Source organism: Oryctolagus cuniculus, chromosome 10, assembly GCF_964237555.1.
Source record: "Oryctolagus cuniculus chromosome 10, mOryCun1.1, whole genome shotgun sequence".
NCBI classification, from domain to species: domain Eukaryota; kingdom Metazoa; phylum Chordata; class Mammalia; order Lagomorpha; family Leporidae; genus Oryctolagus; species Oryctolagus cuniculus.
Window position 1 is genome coordinate 40896372 of NC_091441.1, and position 15504 is coordinate 40911875.

At 43.4% G+C, this 15504-nt stretch overlaps 1 protein-coding gene across 5 annotated transcripts in view; it reads left to right on the top strand.

The window, feature by feature from the left end:
* TPGS2 (tubulin polyglutamylase complex subunit 2) overlaps window positions 1-15504 on the top strand; it is an 81275-nt gene that overhangs the window by 25924 nt on the left and 39847 nt on the right. For all 5 annotated transcript variants that reach the window (XR_011379364.1, XR_007921796.2, XM_051851990.2 and 2 more), the window contains one exon: window positions 9010-9089. Coding sequence is in view for 3 of the 5 variants with exons in the window: in XM_051851990.2 (XP_051707950.1) it covers window positions 9010-9089 (80 nt within the window). In the remaining 2 variants the exon portion in view is untranslated. The remainder of the gene's footprint in view (window positions 1-9009; window positions 9090-15504) is intronic.

The window sequence follows — 15504 nt, forward strand, 5'->3', positions numbered from 1 at the left end:
ACTATCCATTTTTCCTCAAACGACTCGGAACCTCCCACTGCTGTACCGCCATCTAGGCCTTGTCCTTCCCAACCTTGAGGCATGTAATGTGCCTTCAGAACCAGAACCTTAAAACGGACTTAAAAAGTCTGGAGAAAGGGCACCGGTCCTGGGCACTGCTTGGGCTGGTGACTCAGCAGGTTAAAGACTAAAGCAACACAATGGGGGAATAAAAATTCTGCCCAGTGAGCTACCTTTGAGGTATGGACTATCTAGAAAGGACCTGATGGAGGTGGATACAAAGGAGGGAGGAGGACACCAGAGAACATGAACCTGCAAAGGAGGGAAGAGGACATGTAAAAACAGGCCAGAAGACCTGTCCTGGTCACAAGGGATTCTATGCTAAAGAGCCGACTAGATGGAAAAGGGTGCCTGGTCTGCAAAAGGGATACTTAAATTCTGACCCCCAAACCAACCAGATGTTTAGGGAAATACCAACTAATGGGACCAGGAATTTAATTTGTATTAAAATGAGAGCTGATAGAACAAAAGCATGTCCAGAGGCTACATTGTAGTGAGGCAAGCAGAGTAAGAGGTGGAGATCTTGTCAGAGTCTGGGATAAAATAAGGAGTCATTGGGATACTGGGCACAGAGCTCATGGCCTCACTCCATACCGTGCCCAGTGTCACTAACAGATTGATATCTGTGGAAAAAACAGTGCAGTTCTCAGACCAACACCCTGTTGGGCTATCAGAGTCAGTCATAGAGCCTTTGAAAAACACCAGAGTGGCCTGAATTTTACAATTACTCCAAGACCTTTTCCCAATCTGACACAGTGGGCCATTCTGTACAATGGAAAACCAAGTCCAGCAGGACCAACATTCCCAGAGATAAGACAAACAGTAGAGGGAGTTGAAGCCTGTAGTGTTACAGCTTGTGAGGACTCCAAAAAAGCAGGTCAAAGAGGTAAAGTAAGGAGTCACTGGGGCATGGAGCACATGGCCTCCCTCCAGACCACATCCACTCTCAGTATGCCACTCACTGCAGGAAATGTGCTTCCTAGCCCAACACCCTTTCAGTTGTTGGGGGTCTGGTGTCTGGCCAAAAGACTCAGGAATCACCGGAGTGTAGCCTTGGCCAGGATTCATCAGTAGTCTCAAGGCTTTCTCCCCATCGTTTGCCAAGGGCCAACCCATGCAAGAGAGAGAGATTGGAATAGAGTCTTAGCTCTGGGGGATTGATCAAGTCCTAGTCAGCAAGCCTAATCCTTAAGTTAAGACCAGCAGCTGCTCTAACCACTTCTAACTGGCCAACAGGGACCCCGGTGCTCTTGAAAGTGAGAGGGTTGCTATGGGAGAGAGCGAGTCCAAAAAACAGATGGAAGCATTCCACTTGCTCACCCATTTGGCAATGTGATCCAAGGCTGATTTGAGTTAAATCCAAGTCACGGTAGTAAGCTGTTGCAGGAGGATGAGGACAAGCATGTTGTCAGTTCTTGTCTCATGTCATAGATGATTTTCCTTGTGGACAGGGACGGTGAGCAAAGCAAGGTTTATTGAAAGTGAAACAAAAACCTCCCACCACAGCAGTCAGGAGAGGGGCTCCAACGGAGGAGTTGCCAAAGAAACTTGCCATGAAGTGGCTCTCTGATTGGCCCCTTTCTGAAAATCAAACCTAGATTTAACCAATCAGGGGAGGAGCAGAATAACAGCTAATCAGAGTGCAGGAATTACAACCTTGTCTAGCCCATCCTACACCCCACACCTTCATCTATTTCATTTCCATTGTGTTGTGTCTTACTCACTTTATTTCATTGATGTTTTACAACTGTAGAGGTCTTTCACATCCTTGGTTAGATATATTCCTATGTATTTTTGTAGTTATTATGAATGGAACTGTTTTTATGATTTCTTCTTAAGCAAATTTGTCTTTAGTATATAAAAATGCTATTGATTTTTGCATGTTGGCTTTATATTTTGCAACTTTATGAATACACTTAGCAGTTTAGTAGTGTTTTCATGGAGCCTGTAGGTTTTTCTTGAAATAGAATCATATCATCTGCAAACAGTGATATGATTCCACCCTCCATTTTTGCATGTATTTTATTTCTTTCTCTTGCCTGATTTCTCTTGCTAAAACATCCAGTACTGTGTTTAATAAGAGTAGCAAAACTGGACATCCCTGTCTTGTTCCACATCTTAGTTGAAATACTTTTCAGGTTTTCTCCATTCATTGTGATATTGGCTGTGGATTTGTCATATGTGTCTTTTGATCATGTTGCTGTAAAATCCTCTTACTCCAAATTTGTTCAGGGTATTAATCATGAATGGATGTTGAATTTTATTGAATGCTCCAAGTCTATTGAGGTAATCATGATTTTTATCCTTCATTCTGCTTATGTGTTGTCTAATGTTTGTTGATTTGCATATATTGAACCATCCTTGTATTCCTGGATTAAATCCCAATTGATCATAGTAAGTGGTTTTTTTAGTTTTAGTATCAGAGTAATGCTGGCTTCAGAATTTGAAAGGGTTCTCTCCAAGTTTTTTGGAATAGTTTGAGGAAACTTCTTTCTTTAATGTTTGGTGTTTGGCTGTCTAGCATTTGACTACCTAGCAGTTAAGTCACTGGTTAGGACCTAGGACCCCACATCCCATAATAAGAGTACCTGGGTTCACATCCCAGCTCTGGCTCTTGACTCCAGCTTCTGACTAATGCAGATCCTTGGAGGTACCAGGTGATGGCTCAAGTAGTTGAATCTTTGCCACCCATGTGGGAGACCTGGATTGAGTTCCTGTCTCATGGCTTTGACTTGGCCCAGATCTAGCTATTGTGGGCATTTGGATGGTTAACTAGCAGATTGGGGCAGGAGGACAGCTAGAGAATGCCCTTTCACTGCACCACTACCACCACTCCTGCCATCTCAAAAATAAATAAATAAGTTTAGTAGAATTTAGCAGTGAGGATATCTAGTCCTGAGGTTTTTCTTTGTTGGGAATACCTTTTATAGCTAATTCAATCTCATTACTGGTCTGTTCAGGTTTCCTGTGTTTTTTTGGTTCAACTTTGCTGGGTTCTAAATTTCCAGAAATTCATTTATTGTGCCTAGGTTTTCCAATTTATTGGCATATAGTTCATAATAGTCCTTGTATTAGCTTTTCTTGACTATAGTGAAATATCTGAGGAAAGTAACTTCAGGAAGAGAAAAGATTTATTATGGCTAACAGTTTTGAGTCTCCCAGTCAAAAGGCAGGCAGGCCTCATTGCTTTGGTCATCTGGTAATTCCAGAGGATGGCCGTGGTAGGGTGTGTGTAGAGGAGCAATCCACATGACGAGCCAGGAAGCAGAGAGAGAGAGAAACTGAGCTGGATTCAAGTGTTTGCAGTCACTCTCTCCCAAGAACTGCATTCTCCCAGTTGCCTAAGGACCACCCTCTGAGACACCATTATTGGATTAAGCTTCCTTCCCCTTAGTACTATCAATATATGACGTAGGGATATAACTGGGTGAACCTGGGAACCACATTCTATTCAAACTATAACATTCCTAATGATCCTTTATGTAATCAGTTGTAATAGCTCCTTTTTATCTCTGATTTTCTTTTATTCTTCTACCTTTTTTCTTTTAGTGTTGCTGAAAGCTTGTCAATTTCATTTTTTTAAAAAAATACTCTTTCATTGATTTTCTATATTTTCTGTTTCCACTTTGTATATTTCTGCTCTGATTGTTGTTATTTCTTTTACCAACCTTGAATTTGGTTTGTTCTCGTTTTTCTAGTTTCTTAAGATGTAGTATTATGTTGCTTATTTGAAATCTTCATTGCTTTTTTTTCCATGTGAGCACTTACTGCTATAAACTTCCTCTTAGTACAGCCTTTGCTGTATCCCATGTTTTGCTATGTCGTATTTTCATTTGCATTTGTTTGAAAAATTTTTTATTTCTGTTTTTGATTTCAGTGACCCATTGTTTTTTCAGAAGCATGTTCAGTCTCTATGTATTTGTTTATTCCTAACGTTTCTTTTGTTATTGATTTCTAGTTTTATTCTGTTATTAGAAAACATACATGGTATGAATTTAATTTTTAATTTGTTGAGATTTGTTTTGTGGCTTAATTTTTTTTTAAAGATTTATTTATTTGAAAGAGCGAGAGAGAGCATGAGAGCTTCCATCTGCTGGTTCACACCTCAAGTGACAGCAATGGCTGGAGCTGGGCTGATCCAAAGCCAGGAGCCAGGAACTTCCTCCTGGGTGCAGGGGCCAAGGACTGGGCCATCCTCAGCTGCTTTCCCAGGCGCATTAGGAGAGAGCTGAATCATAAGTGGAGCAGCTGGAACACAAATTGGTGCCCATATGGGATTACCATCACTGCAGCCAGCAGCTTTACCCTCTATGTCATAGCACTGGCCCCATCTTAATATATTTTCTATCCTGAGACTGTTTCAAGAGCTGATGAAATGATGTATATTCAGGATGAATTGTTTTATAAATGTCTTTTGGGCCAGCACTGTGGTATAGTGGATTAAGCCATGGCCTGCAATGCCGGCATCCTACATGGGTACTGGTTCAAGTCCTGGCTGCTCCACTTCCCATTCAGCTCCCTGCTAATGCACCTGGGAAAGCAGCAGATGACGGCTCAAGTCCTTCGGTCCCTATACCCACGTGGGAATCCTGGAGGAAGTCCTGGCTCTTGGCTTTGGCCCTACCCAGCCCCAGTTGTTGCAGCCATTTAGGAAGTGGACCAGCGGATGGAAAATCTCTCTGTGTCCTTCTCTCTCTAACTCTGCCTTGCAAATAAATAAATAAATCTTTTTTTAAAAAGGTGTTAGGTTCTTTTCATCTATAGTATAGTTTAACCCTGATGTTTCTTTGTTGGTTATATTTCTAGGTGATCTATCCATTGAAAAAAGTGTGGTATTGAAATCTTCCACTATTATCGTGTTGGAGCTGATCTCTCCACTTAGTTGTACTAATGCTTATTTTATAAAATGGGTTGTTCTAGCATTAGGTGCTTGTGTGTTTATAATCATTATGTCTTCATGTTGAATTGGTCCTGGGATTATTATGTAGTGGCCATCTTTGTACCTTACAGTTTTTGTCTTATTTTTTGTCTGATATAAGTATAGCTAGCCCTGCCCACTTTTGGTTCCCTTTTGCTTGGAATATCATTTTCCATCCTTTGACTTTCAGTCTGTGCTTTTCTGTACTGTACTGGAGAAGTGAGTTTCCTGTAGGCAGCATATTGTTGGGTCTTGTTTTTGTATCCATTCAGGATGTCTGTACCTTTTAATTGAAGAATTCAGTCCTTTTACATTCAAGGTTATTTAAAAGTAATGACTTTATCATTTAAAATTTTTCTTCTGTTTGTTTTGCCTATCCTATGTTATTCCTTTTTTATTGTTCATTTTTGTGGTTGGCAGTTTGCTATATTGATTAGATCTGGTTCTTTTGTATTTCCTTTGTGTAAATGCTCTTCTACTGGGTTTTTTACTTTCACATTTATTTTATTATTTATTTAAATTTATTTATTTGAGAGTCAGAGTTGGAGGGAGAGACGGAGATCTTCCATCTGCTGGCTCACTCCCCAAATGACCGCAACAGCCAGGACTGACCAAGGCTGAAGCCAGGAACCAGGAGCTTCCTCCAGATCTCCCACATGGGTTGCAGGGAACCAAGCACTTGGTGCATCCTCCAGTGCTTTTCCTAGACCATTAGCAGAGAGTTGAATTGGAAGTAGAACAGTAAGGACATGACTGGCACCCACATGGGATGTCAGCATTGCAGGCAGCGGATTTACCCACTATACTACAATGCTGGCCCTCATACATTCATTTATTTTCATGATCTGGTTCTTTGCCTCTTATAAGGCTGGTGAGGTAGTAAGTTTCCTCAATTTTTTGCCATCATGGAATGTCTTTAATTTCTTCTTCATTTATGAAGGATAGCTTTGCTGGTTACAGTATTCTTGGTTGGCAGGTATTTTTCTTTTGTAACTTGAAGTATATCATCCCATTCCTTCCTAGCCTATAAAGTTTCTGCTGAAAATATGCTGTTAATCTAATTGGGGCTCCCTTAAATATTTATTGGTGCTTTTCTTATGCTGATTTTAGGATTATTTTTGTCTTGTGCTTTTGAGAGCTTGACTATAATGTATCATGGTAAGGATCTTTTCTGATCATCTCTTTCATTGGGCCTCCTGTACTTGAATATCCATATCTTTCTGAGGACTGAGGACATTTTCAGCCATTATTTCATTGCATCCGTTTTTTTATTCTTTTACTCCTTTGTACTCTTTGAAAGATCCCCATGATTCAAATATTTCTTCATTTATTGGCATCCTAAAAAGTCTAGGAGTCTGTTTTCTTCTCTTCCTCCTCCCTCTACTTGTTCTTCTCTTCCTCCTCTTTCTGCCCCTCCTCCTGTGTTTTCCCTTTTGACTGGAATGTTTTATAATCTATCTTCAAATTCAGATATTCTTTTTTCTGCTTGATCTAATCTGTATTTATTTTTGAGTTCTTTATTTTCAAGATCTCTGATTTGTGCTTTTAAGATTTATTTGGGGCTGGTGTTGTGGCACAGAAGGTTAAGCCTTCACCTGCAATTTTGGGATCCCATATGGGTGCCAGTTCAAGTCCACTTTCGATCCAGCTGCTCCACTTTTGATCCAGCTCCCTGCTAATGTGCCTGGGAAGGCAATAGAAAATGATGGTCCACGTCCTTGGGCTCCTGTACCTATGTGGAGACCCAAAAGAAGCTCCTGGTTCCTAGCATTGGCCTGGTTCTGCCCTGACCATCGCCATTGGGGAATGAAGCAGTGGATGGAAGATCTGTTTCTCCCTCTCCCTCTGTATCTCTGCCTTTCAGATAAATAAATATTTTTAAAAAGATTTCAAAAAATCTTATTTAAATCTTATTTAAATAAAAAATTTTATTTTAAAGGCAAAGTTATTCAGAGAGAGAGAGAGAGAGAGAGTGAGAGACAGAGAGATCTTCCATATGATGGTTCACTCCCCAAGTGGCTACAATGGCTGGGGCTGGGCCAGGCTAAAGCCAGGAGCCAGAAACTCCATCCTGGTCTCCCATGTGGGTGGCAGGAGCCCAAGTTGTTGGACCATCTTCCTCTGCTTTCCCAGATGCATTAGCAAGTAGCTGGATCAGAAGTGGAGCAGCTGGTACTCAAACTGGTGCTCACATGGCATGCTGGCATTGGAGGGGATGGCTTAACCTGCTGTGCCACAATCTGGTCCCCAAGTTAGTTGTTTTACATGATATCTGTCTCTTTGCCAAATTTCTCTTTTGTTTCATGAATTATTTTCCTAATTCCATTAAACTGTATTCTCTTGTATCTCTGTGAATATTATAATCATTCTTTTAGTTCTTTATTAAGCATCTCATCAATCTCCTTTTCTTTGGTGACTATTACTAAAGCATTTTTATGTTCCTTACAACTAGGATTGCTAGCATAACATGTCCATGGAAATGACTCTACTGAAGCTCTTCTGTTTACCTATTCTCCTGCAATGGAGATTCTGTTCCCTGGCCATGGGACTGGGGTCTCAATTGCCAGTTAACTGTGGGGCCCAAGGACCTGGGCCATCTTCTACTGCTTTCCCAGGCCATAGCAGAGAGCTGGATAGGAAGTGGAGCAGCCAGGACTCGAATCAGCACCCACCCACATGGGATGCCAGTGCTTCAGGCCAGGGTGTTAACCCGCTGCGCCACAGCGCCGGCCCCCACATGGTACCGTTTGTATAAGGACACCAGTTATAGCTGATCAAGTGTTTACCCTACTCTAACATAATCTTTTCTGAACAAAATACATCTTTAATAACCCTATTTCCAAATAGTTATTTCTGAGGTGCTAGGCATTAAGGCTCAACATACCTTTTTAAAAAGGGACAGAATTCAAGCCATACAGATTTTATGCCTTAAAGACTTCAAAATCTTAAGTCTCAGGAAACTGAGAGGTCAGTGAGCTAGAGTAATCTGAAATGATTTCATGGAGGAGGTAGTATTTATTGTCTTGTGATCATACAGAACGTGTGAGGAGGTACTGAAACCTCATGTATTCCTGGTGGCTGCTTTTTTGCCCCAGACTGAGTGGTGGCCACAGCTCTGCAGAGAGGAATACTAGGTCATTTGGAGACCTTTTTCTTCTTTGGGGATTTAGAAATACGACTCACTTTGTTCTGGATGGAGTCTTGCTCATGCAGGTACATCTTCTAAATCCTGGACCTTAGAAAGTAGATTAGTTGGGGCTGGTGCTGTGGCACAGTGGGTTAACGTCCTGGCCTGCAGCGCCGGCATCCCATATGGGCGTCGGTTCAAGACCCGGCTGCTCTACTTCCAATCCAGCTCTCTGCTATGGCCTGGGAAAGCAGTAGAAGATGGCCCAAGTCCTTGGGCCCCTGCATTCGCGTGGGAGACCGGGAAGAAGCTCCGGGCTCCTGGCTTCAGATCTGCGCAGCTCCAGCCGTTGCATCCAATTGGGGAGTGAACCATTAGATGGAAGACCTCTCTCTCTCTCTCTCTCTCTCTCTCTCTCTCTCCCCCTCTCCCCACCCCTCCCCCGCCTCTGCCTCTGCCTCTCCTTCTCTCTCCGTGTAACTGTGACTTTCAATCAAATAAATAAATCTCTTTTTTTAAAGTAGTCTGTTCAAGAAAAGGTTTATTTAGAAGAAAATTAGCAAGCAAGTTATGTTTTATAAAAGTTAATTAGATCCTTTTACATATTCTTTTTTATCATGTCATGTATATAGCTTCCTGAAAAGTTTATTGTGAAATCACAACCAATCTAGAATCTCTTTTATTTAACAGGTGAAATGATTGAGTGTGTTCTGTTAATGGCTCATGTTGTGCTTACTTATGCAACCAGGTGCCTTTGAGGGACTAACAAGTTCTCTGCTTTCAACACTGGAAATAAATGCTCATCAGAGGGATTCGGTATTCATCAACACATGATCAACCTGTAGTGTAGAAATGTGGGAGAGTGGGCCAACTGCAACTCTACAGACTCTTTTTCCTCTTCCAGAATCTTCTCCAGGTGTGACAGAGGTGACCATCATAGAAAAAGCACCAGCTGAACGTCATATGATTTCTTCATGGGAGCAAGTAAGTGTTGTAAAAATAGGAGCAAGACATGGAGGAGCCAGCACATGGAATTACAGCTAGAACGGGTTTCTTTACAAACCGAGAGGGGCTCACTCCCGGTAAATGCATGGCAGAGAGGTACCTGTGAACACACAGCAGCAAGGGCATGTCTGATATATCATAAAGAAGTTGGGAGGACTTGGAAGGGTCTGGGCTAAGGCTGAGCTTTTTTTTTTTTTTTTTTTTTTTTTTTTGGACAGGCAGAGTTAGAGAGAGAAAGGTCTTCCTTTCTGTTGGTTCACCCCTACAGTGGCCGCTACGGCCGGCACGCTGTGGCTGGCGCGTTGCGCCGATCCAAAGCCAGGAGGCAGGTGCCTCTTCCTGGTCTCCCATGCAGGTGCAGGGCCCAAGCACTTGGGCCATCCTCCACTGCCATCCCATCACTGCACTTGCCACAAAAGAGAGCTGGACTGGAAGAGGAGCAATCGGGACAGAACCCACACCTCAACTGGGACTAGAACCCGGGGTGCCAGCGCCACAGGCAGAATAGCCAAGTGAGCCGCAGCGCCGGCTTTTTTTTTTTTTTTTTTTTTTTTTTTTTTTTTTAAGGCTGAGCTTTTGAGATAGTTGGGAGAGCTTGGGGTAGTGGCTGATCCCTCAATAGAGTGGTGTGGCTTGGGAAGATTTGGACTAAGTCTGAACTCTTAAGGTAATGGGGAGAGCTTGGGCTAATGGCTGTACTCTTAAGATAGTGGTGTGGCCAGTAGTCAAGGCAGGGCACTGCTGAGCCAGCTGAAGAAGAATGCAAGGAATTGGGTGCCTGCTCCCAGTCTCACAGAGGAGAGGCCAAAATAGATCCAAGGCTTTTGTCCTTGCTCCATCAGTCCTGATGGAAGGGAGACAGGGTGCTGGTTTCTTTCTGGCTACTCTGCTGAAGTGGGCTGCTGATGCAAGGCAGAATGTCTGTACTCTGGATTGGGTTGATGAGAGAAGGAAAGCAATCTTTTGATGTTCCTGCATGATGGCTTAGGACACAGTAACTATCCGTTCTTGTAGAAACTTTTGAAATATTTTAATTATACATGGTAGGACTAAAAGCACTATGACTGTGAGGAAGAAAGGTGATAGCAAAGATATCAACCATGGTGGGAAAGGTCCCCACAACCAAAACAATAAGGTGGGGCTATTTTGGGAATAAATTTCATTAGCATGTTTTTGTATGCATTTGATTGCTTCTGTTACCACGTCTGACTTAACTGGTGTAGAAATGCACTCTTTACCCAAAAAGAGGCAAGTCTTCCTTTTTCAGTGGTGAGGAGATCCGTAGTCCCTGGCAGTTTTGAAGGATCGCTGCTGCCATGGAATCTACCTGGTCTTGGAGGTGAGGTAATTGTTGTGCTAGGTCATTTATGTCTTTTTTGAGAGTGAGGGGTAAGTCTTCGATTTTATTTGTTGCATCTACTGAAATTGCCAGTCTGACTGCTTCTGTCCTAATTGTTGCCAGGACACCTAACAAGATTAGCAAGAGGGTAAGTCTAAAATCTTCCTTGACACATGTTTTTGTATGTATTTGATTGCTTCTGTTATCACGTCTGACTCACCTCCAAGACCAGGTAGATTCCATGGCAGCAGCAATCCTTCAAAACTGCCAGGGACTACAGATCTCACCACTGAAAAAGGAAGACTTGCCTCTTTTTGGGTAAAGAGTGCATTTCTACACCAGTTAAGTCAGACGTGGTAACAGAAGCCTTCAAGTGCATACAAAAACATGCTAATGAAATAGGAAAGCAAGAGTGTAAGCCCTTGTCCAGTTAGTGGGAGGACAGATATATGCCTGGTTGCTGCAGAGAAAGAATGCTTCTGTTTTGTTTAGTGTGTACATGCTGGCAAGGAGGCATGAGATAGAGCAAACCTGGCCTGCTTCTAGCCCATGGCTCCCTCATTCCCTTCTTCTGCTTTTGGAAACCATGGCTGCTAGCCAGGGTTAGGGCAATTCCAGTCTGACTTCTTCAAGCTGAGCAGGGGTGAAGTAGGAACCTGTGGTCAAACAGGGTTCCAGTACAAGGTGGGCTCTCGAGGAGGCCACAGTGCCAGCTTACAGAAACTGTTTCCATCTGAGGTTTCATGTGCATGGCCATCTAGAATTTAATTGCTACAAGTTGGAGGAAACAGATCTAACAAGCAGATTAAATATGCAGGGTCTGAAACAAAGGACAGGATCATTATTAGAGAACCTAGGAAAGTCTCTTTCCAAGCCAGGAGGAGGTTTTCCTATTGAAAGGCAAATAGAAACAGACAGGAGGGTTTCTTGATGATCAGATGGGTGGTAAGGCCTGGTCAGGTTTATTTGAGACCCAGACCTATGTATCTCTTCACATGGGATGTTGGAAAAGATGTTACAAGGGAGATGTGAACGTCATTAGGGAAGACACCTTGTTGACTACCATTACCTGGCTGGCCTGGAAGGAGAGAGAGCCTGAAGAGGTTATTATAGAATAGGAGGCTTCTCTAAAAGGTAACTTCCATTCATGCCTGCAGTGTTACTGACCCTAGGCTGTCCCCTCAATAGCGATGGTTACTATGAAAGCTGGGCGGAATGAAGGGCTTTTGAGCTTAGAGCCTTCGGGGTCTGCAGTTCTGACTTTGGAGTCCTTCTGACTCAGGGCAGTTCTGTTTCCATTGACCCAGCTCTTGGCAGAGCTGACAGGGCTCTTGGAAGCTTCTTTGTCTCCCTTATATGATTACATTCATACATTTGGTGGGATATTCCAATGTTACATGGTAGCTATAGGAATTGATAGAATACTGCACATGCATACATAGTTGCTGATGATGTTTAACTAGATTTTCTCAATACACTTAATGTTTCTTCCACACGCATACTGAGCTATACTCTGTCTGGCAAGGGTTAACACCATCACTCCATGCTGACAAGCAGAAGCTGGAACAGTTACAAACGAAACATTCACAGGCAAGCAGATTATGAGCACATTCAATTTTCAGGATAAGTTTTTTTCCTCTTTCTCTTTTCTCACCTTGGGAAGGCCTCTACCACATTCCCCTCTTTGATGCTCAGACTCACTCAGGATCAGAGAGGATCATCCTGACCCAAGGACTTACATTTTTCACTCCCTGCAAGGAATATTGGGTGTGGTAGTTAGGGTGGTGGTGATACCCTGGCCTGATCAGGTCATGTGAATACCTGAGTCACAAGATAAGGGGCTCAGGTCCACAGAGGGGAGCCAGATTAGAAACAACCTGTTTCTAATCCTGTCCACAAGAGCTTAAAAAAATTTTTTTTAATTAAAAAAAAAAAAAAAAAAAAAAAACTATGAACCTCTTAATGGAGTTTCAATCAGCCAGAGCAGTTGCCACCAATCCTTTTGTTAAAACTAAGGCTAAAACTAATAACAGAGAAATGAGGGATTACAATGCATTGTAAGAGAAAACCAATATAAAGGAAAAAAAGATTAGTCCATTTATTTTATCAGGCAGTCAGTTCTTTAATTTTTTGCTGTGCATGTATCCTTCAGCCCCCTGAGTGAATGAAGTAAGGCCATCATCCTCAGGAGTTTCACTGGGGCCACTGTCTGGTGATCTCTTCAGGGTTGGCCCACTAGTTTCAGATGCTCAGCTTAGACGGTGTCGCCAGATCTGAGATGCACTCCCAGTCACAGGTCTCAGCTTCACTGTGCTGTAGTGGATCCAGGGAGCTATTTTAGCCACCCTGACTGCAGTAGGGGTGGACAGAACAATACTAAACAGGCCTCTCCAAAGGGGCTTACGGGGCTGGACATTACATTCCCTTAACCATACTGTATCTCCTGGCTTAAAACAGTGAGCTTCTGTGGTTAAGCTCACAGGCAGTCATTTCCTAACCCAGTGATTGATGGAGGTCACGGCCAAGCTGAGAGCCTGCATCTGTTGTCTAAAGGTGAGGCTGTCTATTTTAAATTTCCATGTACTCCCTTGACTTAAGGGGGAGGGTACCCATAAAGAATTTCAAAAGGAGAGAACCCTGCCTATGTAATAGAGCTACATTTATTCCTTAACAGTGCTATTAGTAACAGCTAGTCCCAGTGTGAGTGAGTCTCTTGACAGAGTACTTAATTGCATTTTTAATCTCTGGTTCATGTGTTTCACTTTTCCAGAATTCTGGGGCTGATAGGTGATTCCCAGTCCTCTTGACACCATCTGTACCACCTCTGCTACAAATGCAGCCTGTTGTGAGACTTGATAGTAATTGGAATTCCAAAGCATGGAGTGATTTCTTTTAGCAAAAGCCAGACCACCAATCGAGCCTTTTCAGTACAAATTGGGGAAGCCTCTACCCAACCCAAACATGGGGAAGTTCAATAAAGTCCACAAGTAAATGTTGTTTTTCTTTTTTTTTTTTTTTTTGAGAGTTAATTATTAGTTATTTGAAAGGTAGAGTTACAGAAAGAAGGAGAGAGAGAGAGAGAAAGGTCTTCCATCTGCTAGTTTATTCTCCATATAACCACAATGGCTAGAGCTGAGCAAATCCAAAGTCAGGAGCCGGGAGCTGCTTCTGGGCCTCCCACACAGGTGCAGGGACCCCAAGCACTTGGGCCATCTTCCTTTGCTTTCCCAGTCAATAGCAGAGAGCTATATCAGAAGAGTAGCCAAGAAATGAACTGATACTCAAATGGGATGCTGGTGCCCCAGGTGGAAGCTTAGGCTACTGCACCACAGTGCCGGCCCCCACAGTTAAATTTTTTTTTTATTTTTTGACAGGCAGAGTGGACAGTGAGAGAGACAGAAAGGTCTTCCTTTGCCGTTGGTTCATCCTCCAATGGCCGCCGCGGCCGGTGCGCTGCGGCCGGCGCACCGCGCTGATCTGAAGGCAAGAGCCAGGTGCTTCTCCTGGTCTCCCATGGGGTGCAGGGCCCAAGCACTTGGGCCATCCTCCACTGCACTCCCTGGCCACAGCAGAGAGCTGGCCTGGAAGAGGGGCAACCAGGACAGAATCCGGCGCCTCAACCGGGACTAGAACCCCATGTGCCGGCGCCGCAAGTCAGAGGATTAGCCTAGTGAGCCGCGGTGTCGGCCCCCACAATTAAATTTTCAAACAGAGTTTCCCCTATGTTCTACACCAGGTGGGAGAGGGCATTTTAGGTTCTTGGTAGGGGTTGTTCCAGGCACATACTTTGCATTGTCTGAATACTACTCAAGCTATGCTGGAAAACCTAGGGATGTAAAAATGCTGGGCCAGTGTAGATTCCAGAGTCATTTGGCCAGCATGAGTTCTTTCATGAAAGTGCTTAACAAGGCTGGGACTAGTGACTCGGGGGTGGCAACCCAAGCATCCTCAAATTTTCACCATCCCTCCAGGATACAGTTTCCACATTTTGGTTTGAACCAGGTTAGTGCATGCTGGCAATAGTTTAGGTCCCATTGTGCTAGAGTGCTGGGAAGCAGGGCAGTGGTCGAGATGAGTGGCCCTATTGTCTCTTTAGTGACTACAAGCTTAGTTTCTCAATCAGCCTTTTGTTTCCCTGCACTTTGAAACTGTTCCCCCTCTGATGGCCCCAGCAGTGCGTAACAGCCACCCTCTTAGTGGCCCACACAGCATCTAAAAGTTAGTATCCTAATTGCTGTGCCGATGTAGTCATGCACATATAGAAAAAAATGGTTAAGTCCGGAAGCCCAAAATCTGGGGCACTGGTGAGTGCCCTTTTAATCTGACTGAGGGCCCTTTCTTATGCCTTTTCCCATAACAGAAGCTCTGTCTGTCCCTCCTTTGTGGCTTTATAAAGTGGCTTTGCCAAAATAGAGAAATTAGGTATCCAGATTCCACAGAAGCCAGCAGCTCCAAGAACTCTCAAACCTGGCACTGAGTCGAAAGAGTCAGGATTGAGCAAACTGTTAATCTCTCTGGATTGATCTGACACTGTCCTTGGGACAAGTGAAAGCCAAGATACCTTACCTTCTCTTGGCAGATTTGAGCCTTTTTTTTAAGAGAACTTGTAGCCAGCCTCCCACAGGAGATTGAGAAGTTATATTTCTTCCATGCAATCCCCCTGTGTTTTCCCTGTTAGCAGCAGATTGTCCACATACTAGAGTAGTATACAGCCATGCCTGTTTGCTGGGGAAGCTCAAATCAGAGGCTAATCACAGTGCTGAGAATGGTTGGAGAATTTTTAAATCGTTCAGGCAGTCTAAGTTAACTGGCCCTTGTCTCCATTCTTGGGGTTTTCCCTCTGAAAGGCAAAAATTGGTTGACTCTGAGGGGCTAAGTGGATACATAAAAAGGCATCATTAAGTCCAGACAGATAAAGAAAGGATCTTCAATAGGGATGAGACCCAGAAGGGTGTATGAATGTGAAGTAATGGTGAGCTGGTTTACAGCTCGCAAGTCCTGAACTGGCCAATAATCATTTGTCCATGGCTGATTGGTAGAAGGGGTATATTCCAC